At 37.2% G+C, this 12,839-nt stretch overlaps 1 protein-coding gene across 1 annotated transcript in view; it reads right to left on the reverse strand.

The window, feature by feature from the left end:
* Nucleotides 1-384: 384 nt before the first annotated feature.
* Nucleotides 385-12,839, reverse strand: part of cmtm3 (CKLF-like MARVEL transmembrane domain containing 3) — a 32,238-nt gene continuing 19,783 nt past the window's right edge. Inside the window, exons 2-5 of the mRNA XM_039763096.1 lie at nucleotides 8,050-8,205; nucleotides 6,775-6,870; nucleotides 3,255-3,363; nucleotides 385-445 (exon numbers count right to left, since the gene is read on the reverse strand). Of these exons, the coding sequence (XP_039619030.1) occupies nucleotides 414-445; nucleotides 3,255-3,363; nucleotides 6,775-6,870; nucleotides 8,050-8,205 (393 nt within the window). The 3' untranslated portion in view covers nucleotides 385-413. The remainder of the gene's footprint in view (nucleotides 446-3,254; nucleotides 3,364-6,774; nucleotides 6,871-8,049; nucleotides 8,206-12,839) is intronic.

The following is a 12,839-nucleotide window of genomic DNA, read 5'->3' on the forward strand; positions in this document are numbered from 1 at the left end:
CATTACTTTGAATCCCATGTAAATTGATAAAAAAATTAAATGTAGTGTAGGATTTTATTCATTTAATAAAATTAACATTAAAAATTAAAATTAAATAATTTAATCTGTTGTCTTTCAAATTACCAACTTCAGAATTTTTGAAGTGATTATTATTTTGATGAACTTACCACTGACTTGCCATAGTTATTATTTTTGTAGAAAATGTACAGTCAAATTAAATAAAAAAATGGTTTACTTTAAGCTGTAAGGGTTCACTGTGGTGTGTAGATTTTATGGTTGTTTTGTTTTTGGTTTGCTTCGTCAGCTGTTTCATTTTCCCATTGGATGAGCTGGAGTATAGGGGTACAATTAAACTCCAAAAATAATAAAGGAAAAAAATCAGTGTTCTTGTCCTACATATTTTATTTCCAATATTAATCAGAATCGGAGTCAGAGTCTTCCTCACCTGTGAATAAAGGATTGAAAGAGCATTAAAGACAGAAAACCTCAAATTTACTAATGTAATATGACAGTACATGAGCTCACACAGCAACCAAAAAGTGAAAACACTTCAGTAGATAACGGACTTAAACTCTATAGGACGCAGAGTCTTCTACGCAGATGGGATTACAGAGGTAATCGAACACTTCACATTCCTTTATGCATATGGCTATGTATGAATTTGCTTGCCATGTCTTGCAGACTACCTTTTGGGCTGCAAATGTGCCAGAAAAATCAATGCACTACAATACTGCAATATTATTTGAGGAGAGATATCATCGATACACTCAGTTTTTTAGACATGCTTTCATTTTCTGTGCCATGTATAGATATGAAAATCTATGCCACGGTACAAACATTTGTGATGCACCATCTGCTGGACTAAAAACACTGTACCATCCTATTAATATGTGAAATCCAACAGATGATGTACCTCAATGTTAATGCAGCTGCCAACCTTCCTATACCAAATTTTAAGCTCACGTTTATGTACAGTTTTAGGTTCAGTTTGTTTTCACCGTGTTACAAAGAAGAAAGAGCTTTAAATGCAACATGCAATCTGATAGCATTGTCATAATAAAATGATTTGCACTAGCAAACAATAGACTCAGACTCCGTCTCCAGCTCCAAATGTCAGGAACGCTTAAAACTGATTGATATTTAGTTTAGAATGTACAGACGTATGCAATCAAAGTAAAAACAGGCTAACAAGAAACCCCGGCTGAAATTGTACACAATTTTCAAGCTTCTTTGAGATTTGGAGCGCTCCATGCTGAGTGGTTCACGTCCAACTACCCTAAAACAAAACTCCATGAGCGATAAAAAGTGGAGTAACCTCCTTAAAGTTCTAAAAGTAAGTGGATCCCAAGATTCATTAAGGTTTTTTTTTTTCTTTTGACCCTATGGTTAATTCCCATGGAAACTTTAATCAGTACTACTCATGTTTTGTATAAACTTACTTAAAATAATTTATTTTAAAAATAGCATTGTAAAGGTCTACGTGTATGTTGCCATGAGGTACATTTATGTAGCCCTTAGAAATCTGAACGCACATTTGTATAGATTTAAATTTGCCCCCTGCACGCGTCGCTTGGCAACCCCCCCTTTGCCCCACCGGCCTGCGATATGCGCCAGCCACTTCGCGTCTCTGCCGCTCACATTGTGAAGAGGGGGGCTGAACGCACTCCAAGGAGACATGTTCGCTTCTCCGAAACCCCCTCTTAAACGGTGATACAATGGGAAACAAATAGTTTTTTTTTACCTTCACTTTGTTCGATCAGCTGCTGGCTTGCTGCTGCCGTGCCGTGTGATCTGCATCTCGTGCAGTGCACTTCTGTCATATCACCTATGTCCATATATTCGATCTTTTTGTGCTTTTGCCTTTTCATCAATAACGCATTGAATTTTGATTCTGTGTTTGGAATTACATCATGACAACGCAACGTATAACTGCCCGTGAGTGAATATCGTTTCTTTCTCTCTACAAGAAATGTGTCTGACAATATCTTGCGGAATGTGAAAGTGACTTTCTAAGAAAATCACGTCTCGTCTCTCTATTCCTTCCAAGATTTTTTTTTTATAATAGAGAGACAAGATTTTAAACATGAAATATTCAAAAGTTCATTGTTACTTGCCGGTCTTATTTCAAACGTAAGATGTGATCTCACACGAACTCACCCAATGCAAAGGTCCAGTTATATACAAATATGTGTATGTGTGTTACATACTGTAAATGAATTTTCCCAGTCTTACCGTGGAGAAGGCTGAGACACTTCAAATCTGTTTCGACTATAAAATAGTGTGATGGATTAAACCAAGAATTTCTGTGATACAAAAGACTTGACATTTTTGCCTAAAAGGATACGACTTTAACCATTAACTTTTTAATATCAGAGTATGGCTCTATAGGAAATCCCGCAACTACTGGACAGAATCGTCCGAAATCCTCAAGTGAATTTGAAAGAGGGGAGATTGCTAGGAGATGGTTTTTCATGCGGGCCTGTGATGGTGAATACTACTCCACTTGGAACAGGAACAGTGTCCCAGGTCTTGTCAGCATGGAACTGAAGTCTTAAGTATACCGTCAGCAAAGATTAATGGGTTTGGGATCAGATAAACCTAAATTATGTTTATGATGACGGCCATTTGTTAGCATGGACAAAGGCTAAACAGGTAAGCACGTCAAATTAATCTTACTACAGATTTCAATACAAGTAAGTAAGCAGAACTATTCAAGGCAAGATATCACAACAAAGTAGAGGTTCGTTTACTTTCATGTCAGAATTCCTTAGACTCCCGTGTGCAGAACTCCAAATAGAAGTGCTTATGAGCTTTTCTGCTTGTGCATGATGCCTCAGCCATGTATTAAGTGATTTCATATTGGTGAGTTCACCTTTTCTCATTATTGGTGTATTTTGAACTATTATAAACTGAGGAAATGCATTAAAGGAAAAACAGAACAAAATGCTAAAAAGACTAGAAATATGACAAAACATATATAACAATATTCTCCTTTTGAAATAAGACACTGTTATTATAAACTGGTGGTCTAAGTTCTTTTATGAGGCGATGCACAGCAGTTATCTCTAAGGCAATTTGTTTAGCATTGCACAGTAGTGGAGTTAAATGATGGGATAAACTATCTAATAAAATATATGACATAACACATCCCTGTCACGCTGATTTTGACACAGGACATGTATTTCTTCTTAAGTATGTTTTTATTGGCATTTACCCAGTTACATGATTTATAAAAGGCTTTAAAGCATTCATACCTTCAGCAGGCTCGTCAGTAGTATCACCCTTCTTAAGAAAATTGGCCAAGTCATTGAAGATGATATAAAAATCTAAAGCAAACACTATTGTAGCTATAAAGCCAAATACCTGCAAAGAAGTTGAATTTGAAAAATATTAATATTATGTGAGAAAGAAACTACAATACAAAAGTGCATATGAAAAGAATATCATCATATACCCCATAAACAGATAGAATATTTTTTAATTAGCAGGTAGATGGATGACAGAGATGTATTTAGAAGGCATAAGCCTTTTAATCAAAAAGTCTTTTGTAGAACACCAGGCCACACATTTCATTAATGTTTACACTAACGTTCATGCATTTTAACAGCTGTATGCTGGTTATCTGATAGTACTCTGTGAAAGCTAAATGTATGAGAAAGACATGTCATTTGATGATGAAAGAAGTGCAGAAACATCTTTTTTTTTGTGATAACATGATCAAATTAGACATTCAAATGTTAACAATGCAGACCTCGCTGTGTGAGAGCTGTCAATAAGGTTATCATCTGAAATTGAGAATCAGAGTTCTGTTTTCTGCCTGTCTTTGGGAATTTAATGGTGCACATCTGTGCAGTTATACAGTCATATGAATTGGGAACCCCTCTCAGCCTGCATAATAATTTACTCTACTTTCAACAAAAAAAGATAACAGTGGTATTTCTTAGGAACATCTGAGTACTGGGGTGTTTTCTGAACAAAGATTTTTAGTGAAGCAGTATTTAGTTGTATGAAATTAAATGAAATGTGAAAAACTGGCTGTGCAAAAATTTGGGTACCCTTGTAATTTTGCTGATTTGAATGCATGTCACTGCTCAATACTGATTACTTGCAACACCAAATTGGTTGGATTAGCTCGTTAAGCCTTGAACTTCATAGACAGGTGTGTCCAATCATGAGAAAAGGTATTTAAGGGGGTCATTTGCAAGTTGTGCTTCCCTTTGACTTTCTCTGAAGAGTGACAGCATGGGATCCTCAAAGCAACTCTCAAAATATCTGAAAACAAAGATTGTTCAATATCATGGTTTAGGGGAAGGCAACAAAAAGCTATCTCAGAGGTTTAAACTGTCAGTTTCAACTGTAAGGAATGGAATCAGTAAGTGGAAGGCCACAGGCACAGTTGCTGTTAAAGCCAGGTCTGGCAGGCCAAGAAAAATATAGGAGAGGCATATGCGCAGGATTGTGAGAATGGTTACATACAACCCACAGATCACCTCCAAAGACCTGCAAGAACATCTTGCTGCAGATGGTGTATCTGTACATCGTTCTACAATTCAGCGCAATTTGCACAAAGAACATCTATATGGCAGGGTGATGAGACAGAAGCCCTTTCTGCACTCACGCTACAAACAGAGTCGCTTGTTTTATGCAAATGCTCATTTAGACAGTCCAGATTCATTTTGGAACAAATTGCTTTGGACTGATGAGACAAAAATTGAGTTATTTGGTCATAACAAAAAGTGCTTTGCATGGCGGAAGAAGAACACCGCATTCCAAGAAAAATACCATTATGCTGTGGGGCTGTGTGGCTAGTTCTGGGACTGGGGCCCTTGTTAAAGTCGAGGGTTGGATGAATTCAACCCAGTATCAACAAATTCTTCAAGGTAATGTTCAAGCACCAGTCACAAAGTTGAAGTTACGCAGGGGTTGGATATTCCAACAAGACAATGACCCAAAACACAGTTCAAAATCTACAAAGGCATTCAGGCAGAGGGAGAAGTACACTGTTCTGGAATGGCCGTCACAGTCTGCTGACTTGAATATCATTGAAAATCTATGGGATGATTTGAAGCAGGCTGTCCATGCTTGGCAGCCGTCAAATTTAACTGAACTGGAGAGATTTTGTATGGAAGAATTGTCAAAAATACCTCCATCCAGAATCCAGACACTCATTAAAGGAGGCGTCTAGAGGCTGTTATATTTGCAAAAGGAGGCTCAACTAAGTATTGATGTAATATCTCTGTTGGGGTGCCCAAATGTATGCACCTGTCTAATTTTGTTATGATGCATATTGCATATTTTCTGTTAATCCAATAAACTTAATGTCACTGCTGAAATACTACTTTTTCCATAAGGCATGTCATTTATTAAAAGGAAGCTGCTACTTTGAAAGCTCAGCCAATGATAAATAAAAAGCTAAAGAATTAAGAGGGGTTCCTATGCATTTTCATATGACTGTATGAGGTTGTGTCATTGTCTTTACTGGGAGTTATTCTGTCTATGAGATGTGCTAAAATGGATTGTGAGGGCGGTGGAAGGCAGTTAGTTGTGAAGGAGCTTGCTGTAAAAATTCCAAAGTAATAGAATTATAGTCTATCTTCTTTAAATCAAGTGTTACATGGTCATCAATTAAATAATGTGATCCATGTATGAGGTGTTGAAGACAAATAAGGGAAATTATTAAAAGGATATTAGAGAAGCTAAACGACAGTTTGAGAGAAATATTGCAGTAATGGTAAAAGATGACCAAAAGAGATTCTTTCAGTATTTTAATAGTAAAAGAATAGTCAAGAAGTGGGGTAAGTGTAATAGAAAGTGTAAGAGGGAATTAAAATATAAACACAGTGAACTGGCAGATGCTCTAAACTTGAATATTCTTTGCAGGTTTTAACATTTTAGGAAGTGGTAACAGGGACTACTAAGTAGGTCCTAAATGATTTGCAAATTGTGGAAGGAGAAGTACTGCCAAGATTAAAAAGTCTGAAATCAAGGACAAGATAATATTTATTCTCAAGAATTTAAGGAGGTTAGTGGGTACATAAATAAACCCTTGACACATTTTTAGAAGGTCACTGCAAACTGGGGAAATTCCTATGTCTTGGAAAATGGCAAATAATATTCCCCATGAGGATTAATAAAGTGTATCAAAATCAAAAAAGGAAACTATAAACTAGTAAGTCTGTGAAGATTCTCAGTCATCCAGGTGAAATTATCTGGTAGCTGAGTCATGACTAACATGAGTAAGATTAACATGTAGGAAATAAAATTTCAATACACAGTGGGAGATCTGAAACATGAAAGTACCAACTACAAAGAAAGAGCAATTAGGCTGATTCTAGGATGCAAGGTATGAATAATGAGGAGAGACTGAAAGAATTGAACCTTTTCAGTTTAAGAAAACAGAGATTAAGAAATGACATGATTTAAGTGTTCGAAATTACCTTGTATAAAAGAAATGAATACAGTCAATCAAGATGGTTAATTTAAAGTGAGTTCAAGAAGAACACAAGGACATAGTAACATGTTAAGAGTAAATTTTGCACAAATCTTACACAGTTATATTCCACAGTGAAATATAGATACAGTCTACAAGTGACTAAGCAGTGTGATGTACAGTAGGACTCCAAGGACATTTAAAACTTGACAGGATGTTTTTTGGAGGAATTGGCTGGATAGGATTGGTGAGCTTTGTTGGCCTGAATGGTCTATTCTCATTAAATGTTTTCCTGTTGTTCTAATGTGTCTATAAAAACATATTAAGTCAGGGTTTATACTCACCCCGGCTGCTTTGGATGCTGCATCTTTATATTTTGAAACTGCAATAATGGAAATAATAAAGTATATAACTGAAGCACTAACACAACGCAGGAAGTCCTAAAAAAAAAAGAAAAAAAAATACATAGGGTTTTATTAAAAGTGCCGTTTAGAGTACATAGCCAAGAATACCTTAAAATGCAATATACATATCAAATATAAATGAAATACACTGCATGTCAGACATACAAACATCCTGTATGTAGAGACAGATGTAAAATATTTAGTGCTTTGGTTTTATAACACAATGCGAAGAATTATGATGTTCTACTGTATGATTTTCAGCCTGTGCGTTAAGATTCAGTACTTTTTAAAGGAACCAATAATCTAAGCATTAAACATTTTAGCCAGCAGCACTTCAGAAGTGGTCATCTGCCTGAAGCTAAGCATGTTTGGGCCCAGCCAGTACTTGGATGGGAGACCATCTGGGAAAAACTTGGGATGCTGCTGGAAGAGGTGTTGGTGAGGCCAGCAGGGGGCACTTACTCTGTGGTCTGAATGTGGCCTTCAGTGCAGTGACGAGGACATTGTGCTGTAAAAATGGCGCCGTCCTTCAGATGAGACGTAAAACTGAAGTTCTGACTTTCTGTGGTCATAAAAGGTCCCTGGGTATCCTTCAGAAAGAACAGGGTGTATTCTGATTTACAGGCTAAATTACCCTTCAGGGCCTAGTTGTTCTGGCCCACTATCTTTCTCTCTCACCATCTAATAGCTGATGTATGGTGGGTGTACTCACACAAAAATGGATGCTTTCACATCATCCAGGTGGATGCTACACATTAGTGGTGGTTGAAGTGGCCCCCCACTCATTATGAAAAGCACTTTGAGTAGTGAGAAAAATGCTATATAAATGTAAAGAATTATTATTAACTTTTTGTGAGTTATAGTACACAGATATGGGTAAGGTGATATAAAATAATTAATAAATATAATGGCATTTTTTTGTCCAGCACATTTATCAGAGTAAAATGTTTCTACTTTTATGAAGATTTGTATTATAAATGCTATAGTATATCAGTAAACTGATCACAACCTGTCCACTATGTCACCAGTTTTCTTAAGTTCCAATGCCACATTATGGCTTGACACCATACATGAATGAATCAGGTGATACCAGCAAACTGTGGTCTTGTTTTAACTTTGTGCTACAAAGTGTGGGTTTAACATTAATGATTCTACAGGGTAACAAAGTGCAGCTTTCTGTTAACATAAAGAACAGACGTTCACTTCTACACTTACCATTAATGGCCAATGGAAACCTTTGAAGCGTTTGTTCAACTTGGTAGAGTAAGCAAAGAGTATGAAAAAAGCCATCAGGAATTCAATGAGTGGCACAGTCACAAAGGCAGCAGAAGTTGACACCACAAAGCAGATGAATGTTATGAATGACAGACCCTGATAAACAAGATGAATACATTGATTTGTTAAAGATTACAAATACATATTAACTAATCTCAAACATGCATTATGAATGTACAAAAATTGCTATAGGCATACTGTTCACTTAAAGCAACTGAAAATATGATACTGTCACATTGCAAGACCTGGTTTATTTGAATTAAAAAAGTGATTTTTATTAGCATATCCTCAATATATAAACTGCTGCCGACCCTGGCACCCTGGCACAATACACAAAAATATGCACAGAACATAAAAGCTTTGAAATGAATGAACATCAGTCAACTACAGTACTCTTAAGTTAGTTTTCAAGAATTATCTTTTTAATTGTTCATATTTAGGAATGGGACGTACAAAGTTGCACATACTCTTTGACTCGGCATTTCCTTGTTTTTTCTTGCAAATTAAAAAAAGAAAAATTTAAAAAACTGGCAAATGCCTTCTACTGATAGCACAGCTGGCTGGCTGCTTGTTTCAACGGTCATTTCATCAGTGCCAGGTTTTGTAATAGAAAAATGTCAGAGAGGCATATGCAGGATTAGAAAGGGAGCCTGTAAAGAGTAAGAGTGTGGTAAGTAAAATGAAAAATGGGAATTAAAGACTTTGAAGTTTTCACAGTCTACAGACAGAGTTCAGTTTTGTGGGAGGTCATTAGTAGAGAAGCCCCCTGCTGAGAAGATAGCTGAGGAATTTGTTTTAGCCAGCAGCTAATCTCCCATTAAATGTACAGCAATTGGCACTTTTGTAGCTGTTCCTTGCAAAACTTTAGCCTAATGGGAGGGAGAATTGTGGATGGAATAATGGCAACACATCAGAGACAGTTGAGAGATGACTCTTCTTCGGTGTCCACAGGTGATCCGTTTTAATCCTTTATCTTAGAATGAAATCCAGAGTTTGTCAGCTCTGCCTATTGTAATGCCATATCTCACTGATTAAGAGGCAGTTCTTTACGAAGGATACCCAGGGATCTTTTATGACCACAGAGAGTCAGAACTTTAGTGTTGCATCTCATCTGAAGGACGGCGCCATTTTTACAGCACAGTGTCCTCGTCACTGCACTGAAGGCCACATTGAGACCACAGGGTAAGTGACGCCTGCTGACCTCACCAACACCTCTTCCAGCAGCATCCCAAGGTTTTCCCAGATGGCTTCCCATCCAAGTACTGGCTGGGCCAAAACATGCTTAGCTTGCTTAGCCTGTCTAACTTAGTTTCCTGGTACTTTATCTTGTCTTGAATATTTTTTTTTTGCTTTTAAAATACCTTGTGAGTTGTGATGTAAAGTTCCCAGTATCAATTAAAGATTCCTCTGACTGACTTCTGACTTCTCTGCATGTGCCCAGCCCAGCTTTTCACCTGCCCACAAATACAACGTCCAGGACACCCTATTTGCAGCAGTTTCTGCTTTGATTCTGTAGCAGCTGCATTTAATATCCTCCTGACTTGGTCTCTGAATTCCATTTCCTTTACTAATGCTTTCACTGGCCGACTTTCTCTTTAATATTGTGTGTTCTCTAGTACTAAGTGGCCTCCAACATACCCCCCCCCCACCAGCTTTAATTCCCTTCACCTCTAGAGAACTATGTTTGCACTTCCTGTTAGCTCTGAAACATCACGTATCAGCTTGTTTTATTTTCATTACATTTTGTTTTTCTTTACAATTTGTCCATGACAAATAGAAGTTGAGGGTGAAGATTTTGCTTTTTTTTCCTCCCATGTTTTTAGTATCAAATGTCTCCAGTCAAACTGGGATTTCCAGCTTTTCAATGAACTTCTTAGATATATTTTTAAGAAAACCTTCCCTGGTATCTGCCTGTCTGGATGACGATGCAGCATTTCTTTGCTTCTTTGCTGTGCTGCATTAAAAAACAGCTGGCTGGTAATTGACTCCATGACCCTTAGAAATAAACAAATATCCCCTACAGCTACAGTACAGAGTGACACCAAAGCATTGTCATTCTCAAGCTTTTCAATATATAAACCAGAACCCATGTTAACTGATGAAGTGATATATGAGAGTATGTTTTTGTTTTGAATTTGATAAGAGCATCTAGTAGAGCAAATGGCAGCTGGGCTTTAGTATTCAGAACTCTGGGGTTAGGCCTTCAGGGCCAAATGTGTTTCTTTGCACTTTCCCTCCATTTTTGCAATACATTTCTGTACTTTGAGCCAAAGTGTTTTTACACTTACAAGTAATTTCTGATAAAAAATGATAATCTGATACATGTACAGTATTTTTGAAAATAAAAATGCAAAATAGATAGGCATTTTCTGCCAGTTTATTTACTTCTTCATTTATTGAATTGAATCTCTGTGAGGACCAGTGGTGACGATGACCTGTTTGAATTTAACATTTTCTAATATTAAAATATATGCTTAAAATAAAGCAGTCATTGTATTCATTGATAAGGTGATAGAGGTGGAATTAAACATGGTGATAAGTCACAGCAGTAGGTAGCAGCCTGTGAAGCCACTGGGAGCCCTCGTCTTCTCTGTGAGTGGGACAGCAGAGCCACAAATTTACATTGGGCTCACATGGAATGGCCAATCAGAAAAAAGCAACAGCTTGGTGCCAAACACATCATCAGACATAGCTTGGTGGGTCCAGACAAAGTGCTGCTTCCACCCCTTCATATTAAGCTTAGTTTGATGCAGCAGTTTGTCAAGGCCCTATAAAAAGATGGAGTCTGTGTGTATTTGTACCAAAAGGTTTGCCTGGGCTAAATTGAAGGAGGGCATATTTGCCAGACCTGATTTTAGAAAAATGATTTCTGATGCAGAATTTGACCTGGAACAAGACTGCTAGGGTAACATTCAAAGAAGTAATTTCTAAGTTTTTAGGTAATAATAAAGATACAACTTAAAAAGAAACTGTGAAAGATGTATTAGTTGAGTTTAAGGAATTGGGTTGCCGCATGAGTCTTGAAGTTCACTTTTTTGGAGCGGTGAGTTACGAGCAGGGTGAAAGATTCTATCGGGATATCAAGGTCATGGAAAGAAGGTACAAAGGACTTTGGGATGTCAGTAGGACATCAGACTACTGCTGGATGATTAATAGGGATTCATCAGAAAAAGTGTACAAACAACAGGCCATCAAATGACCTTTTGTATCAAAACCTAAGGGGTGACAAAACCTAGAGAAGCTATATGTAACTCAATGAGTATTTATTTCTGTTTTCTTTACCTATATTATGAGACTTATGAACTCTTTGAGACCCTCCCCAACAGGACAACACGCAGAAGCGTGATTGCCTCTTTTGAGACCCTCTCCCAACAGGATGACATGCAGACACACGGCAACTGTAGATTTGCAGCACCACAGAAATGACTACAAGGTAGTCGCTGCCATGCATAAAGCGCCAGTCACCCAATGGGTGATGCAGGGAACATTATAACTTGGCCTCTGACCTGGCCCCAACCCTGACTGTTTTCTGTGTCTGTGTATAGTAGAATGGTAGATCCTGTTACAATAAATAACCTTGCTGTTCTTGTTTTGAGTGAATAAAGCGGGTTTTGATGAAGTACAGTACTGAGACTCAGCCTCGTCTTTGGGGAGCAAGACACCGACTCACGTATCACAATATGTTTAAAAATATTAAATTGGCTAAATATTTTCATGTTGAGTTGATTTAAAACAACACTGTATTCACTTTAATAAATGGACAAGAGTGTTTGCCTATCCAGTTGCTATGTCTCTGTCATTTCAATAGATGGTGCATCAGAAACATTAACACTGCTTCTACAAATCCCGTGCCAAATGGCATATAACAGAGATATACCCATTACATGGCACATTGAAAATGTTAACCCTGAGGTCTACATTATATTACTTAGATTTCATCCTGTCTTGGATGATTAGCACAGTAGTATACAAACAAATTGTATAATTTGTTAACTTTTAGTTACATTTTTTTCAATTTTGTACTTAAATGTGATGTCATTTAAACATTCTAACTGCAAATTTTCATTGTGTTCATGAAAGCAAGTAAAAATAACTTCACAATTAAAACATTGCTTTTATAAGTTTACTTTTGCAGACCTGTGTTTTTCATATTTTCTTATGAGAAGGAGAGGAGTCTTTTATATATTTAGCTTAAAGTTTTGATGAGGTGCAACAGCACTGTATGAATAAGCACCTCCTAAAAAATATTATAAATGATGATAAAACCTCTAAAGTAATATCAAATAACTAAAAGGCTGTTCAGTTAAACAGTAAACACAAAAGACACTTGAGCAGTGAGTAAAGCTAGAGCATGAAGTTAACTGAAATTTGACTTGTTCACTCATCTAGTCTAAAAACATGTACATGTTTTGCTCCTATTTTTTTGGGATGTCTAATATTGTTTCAAAATACTGCCTCACGCATGTGCCTTGGGAACAACTTAAAGGCTCTGGTCATGGTAATACCTTGCTGATCAGCAGGGTGGCACTATATACTCATGTTTCTTCTCTTCCTCCCGCTACAGACTGTATGATTGACAGCCTTACCACCTCTGACATCACATCTGGTGTCCGCCCACCTGGACCTACCCCTTCCTATCTGGCCTATACTTAACCAGAGGTGACGCCATCTTGGAGCAGTCACTCTAGAAACTTGCATCTGTGAAGATGTTTTTTTCCCTTCCTAACATG

This window comes from Polypterus senegalus, chromosome 9, assembly GCF_016835505.1.
Source record: "Polypterus senegalus isolate Bchr_013 chromosome 9, ASM1683550v1, whole genome shotgun sequence".
Taxonomy (NCBI): domain Eukaryota; kingdom Metazoa; phylum Chordata; class Cladistia; order Polypteriformes; family Polypteridae; genus Polypterus; species Polypterus senegalus.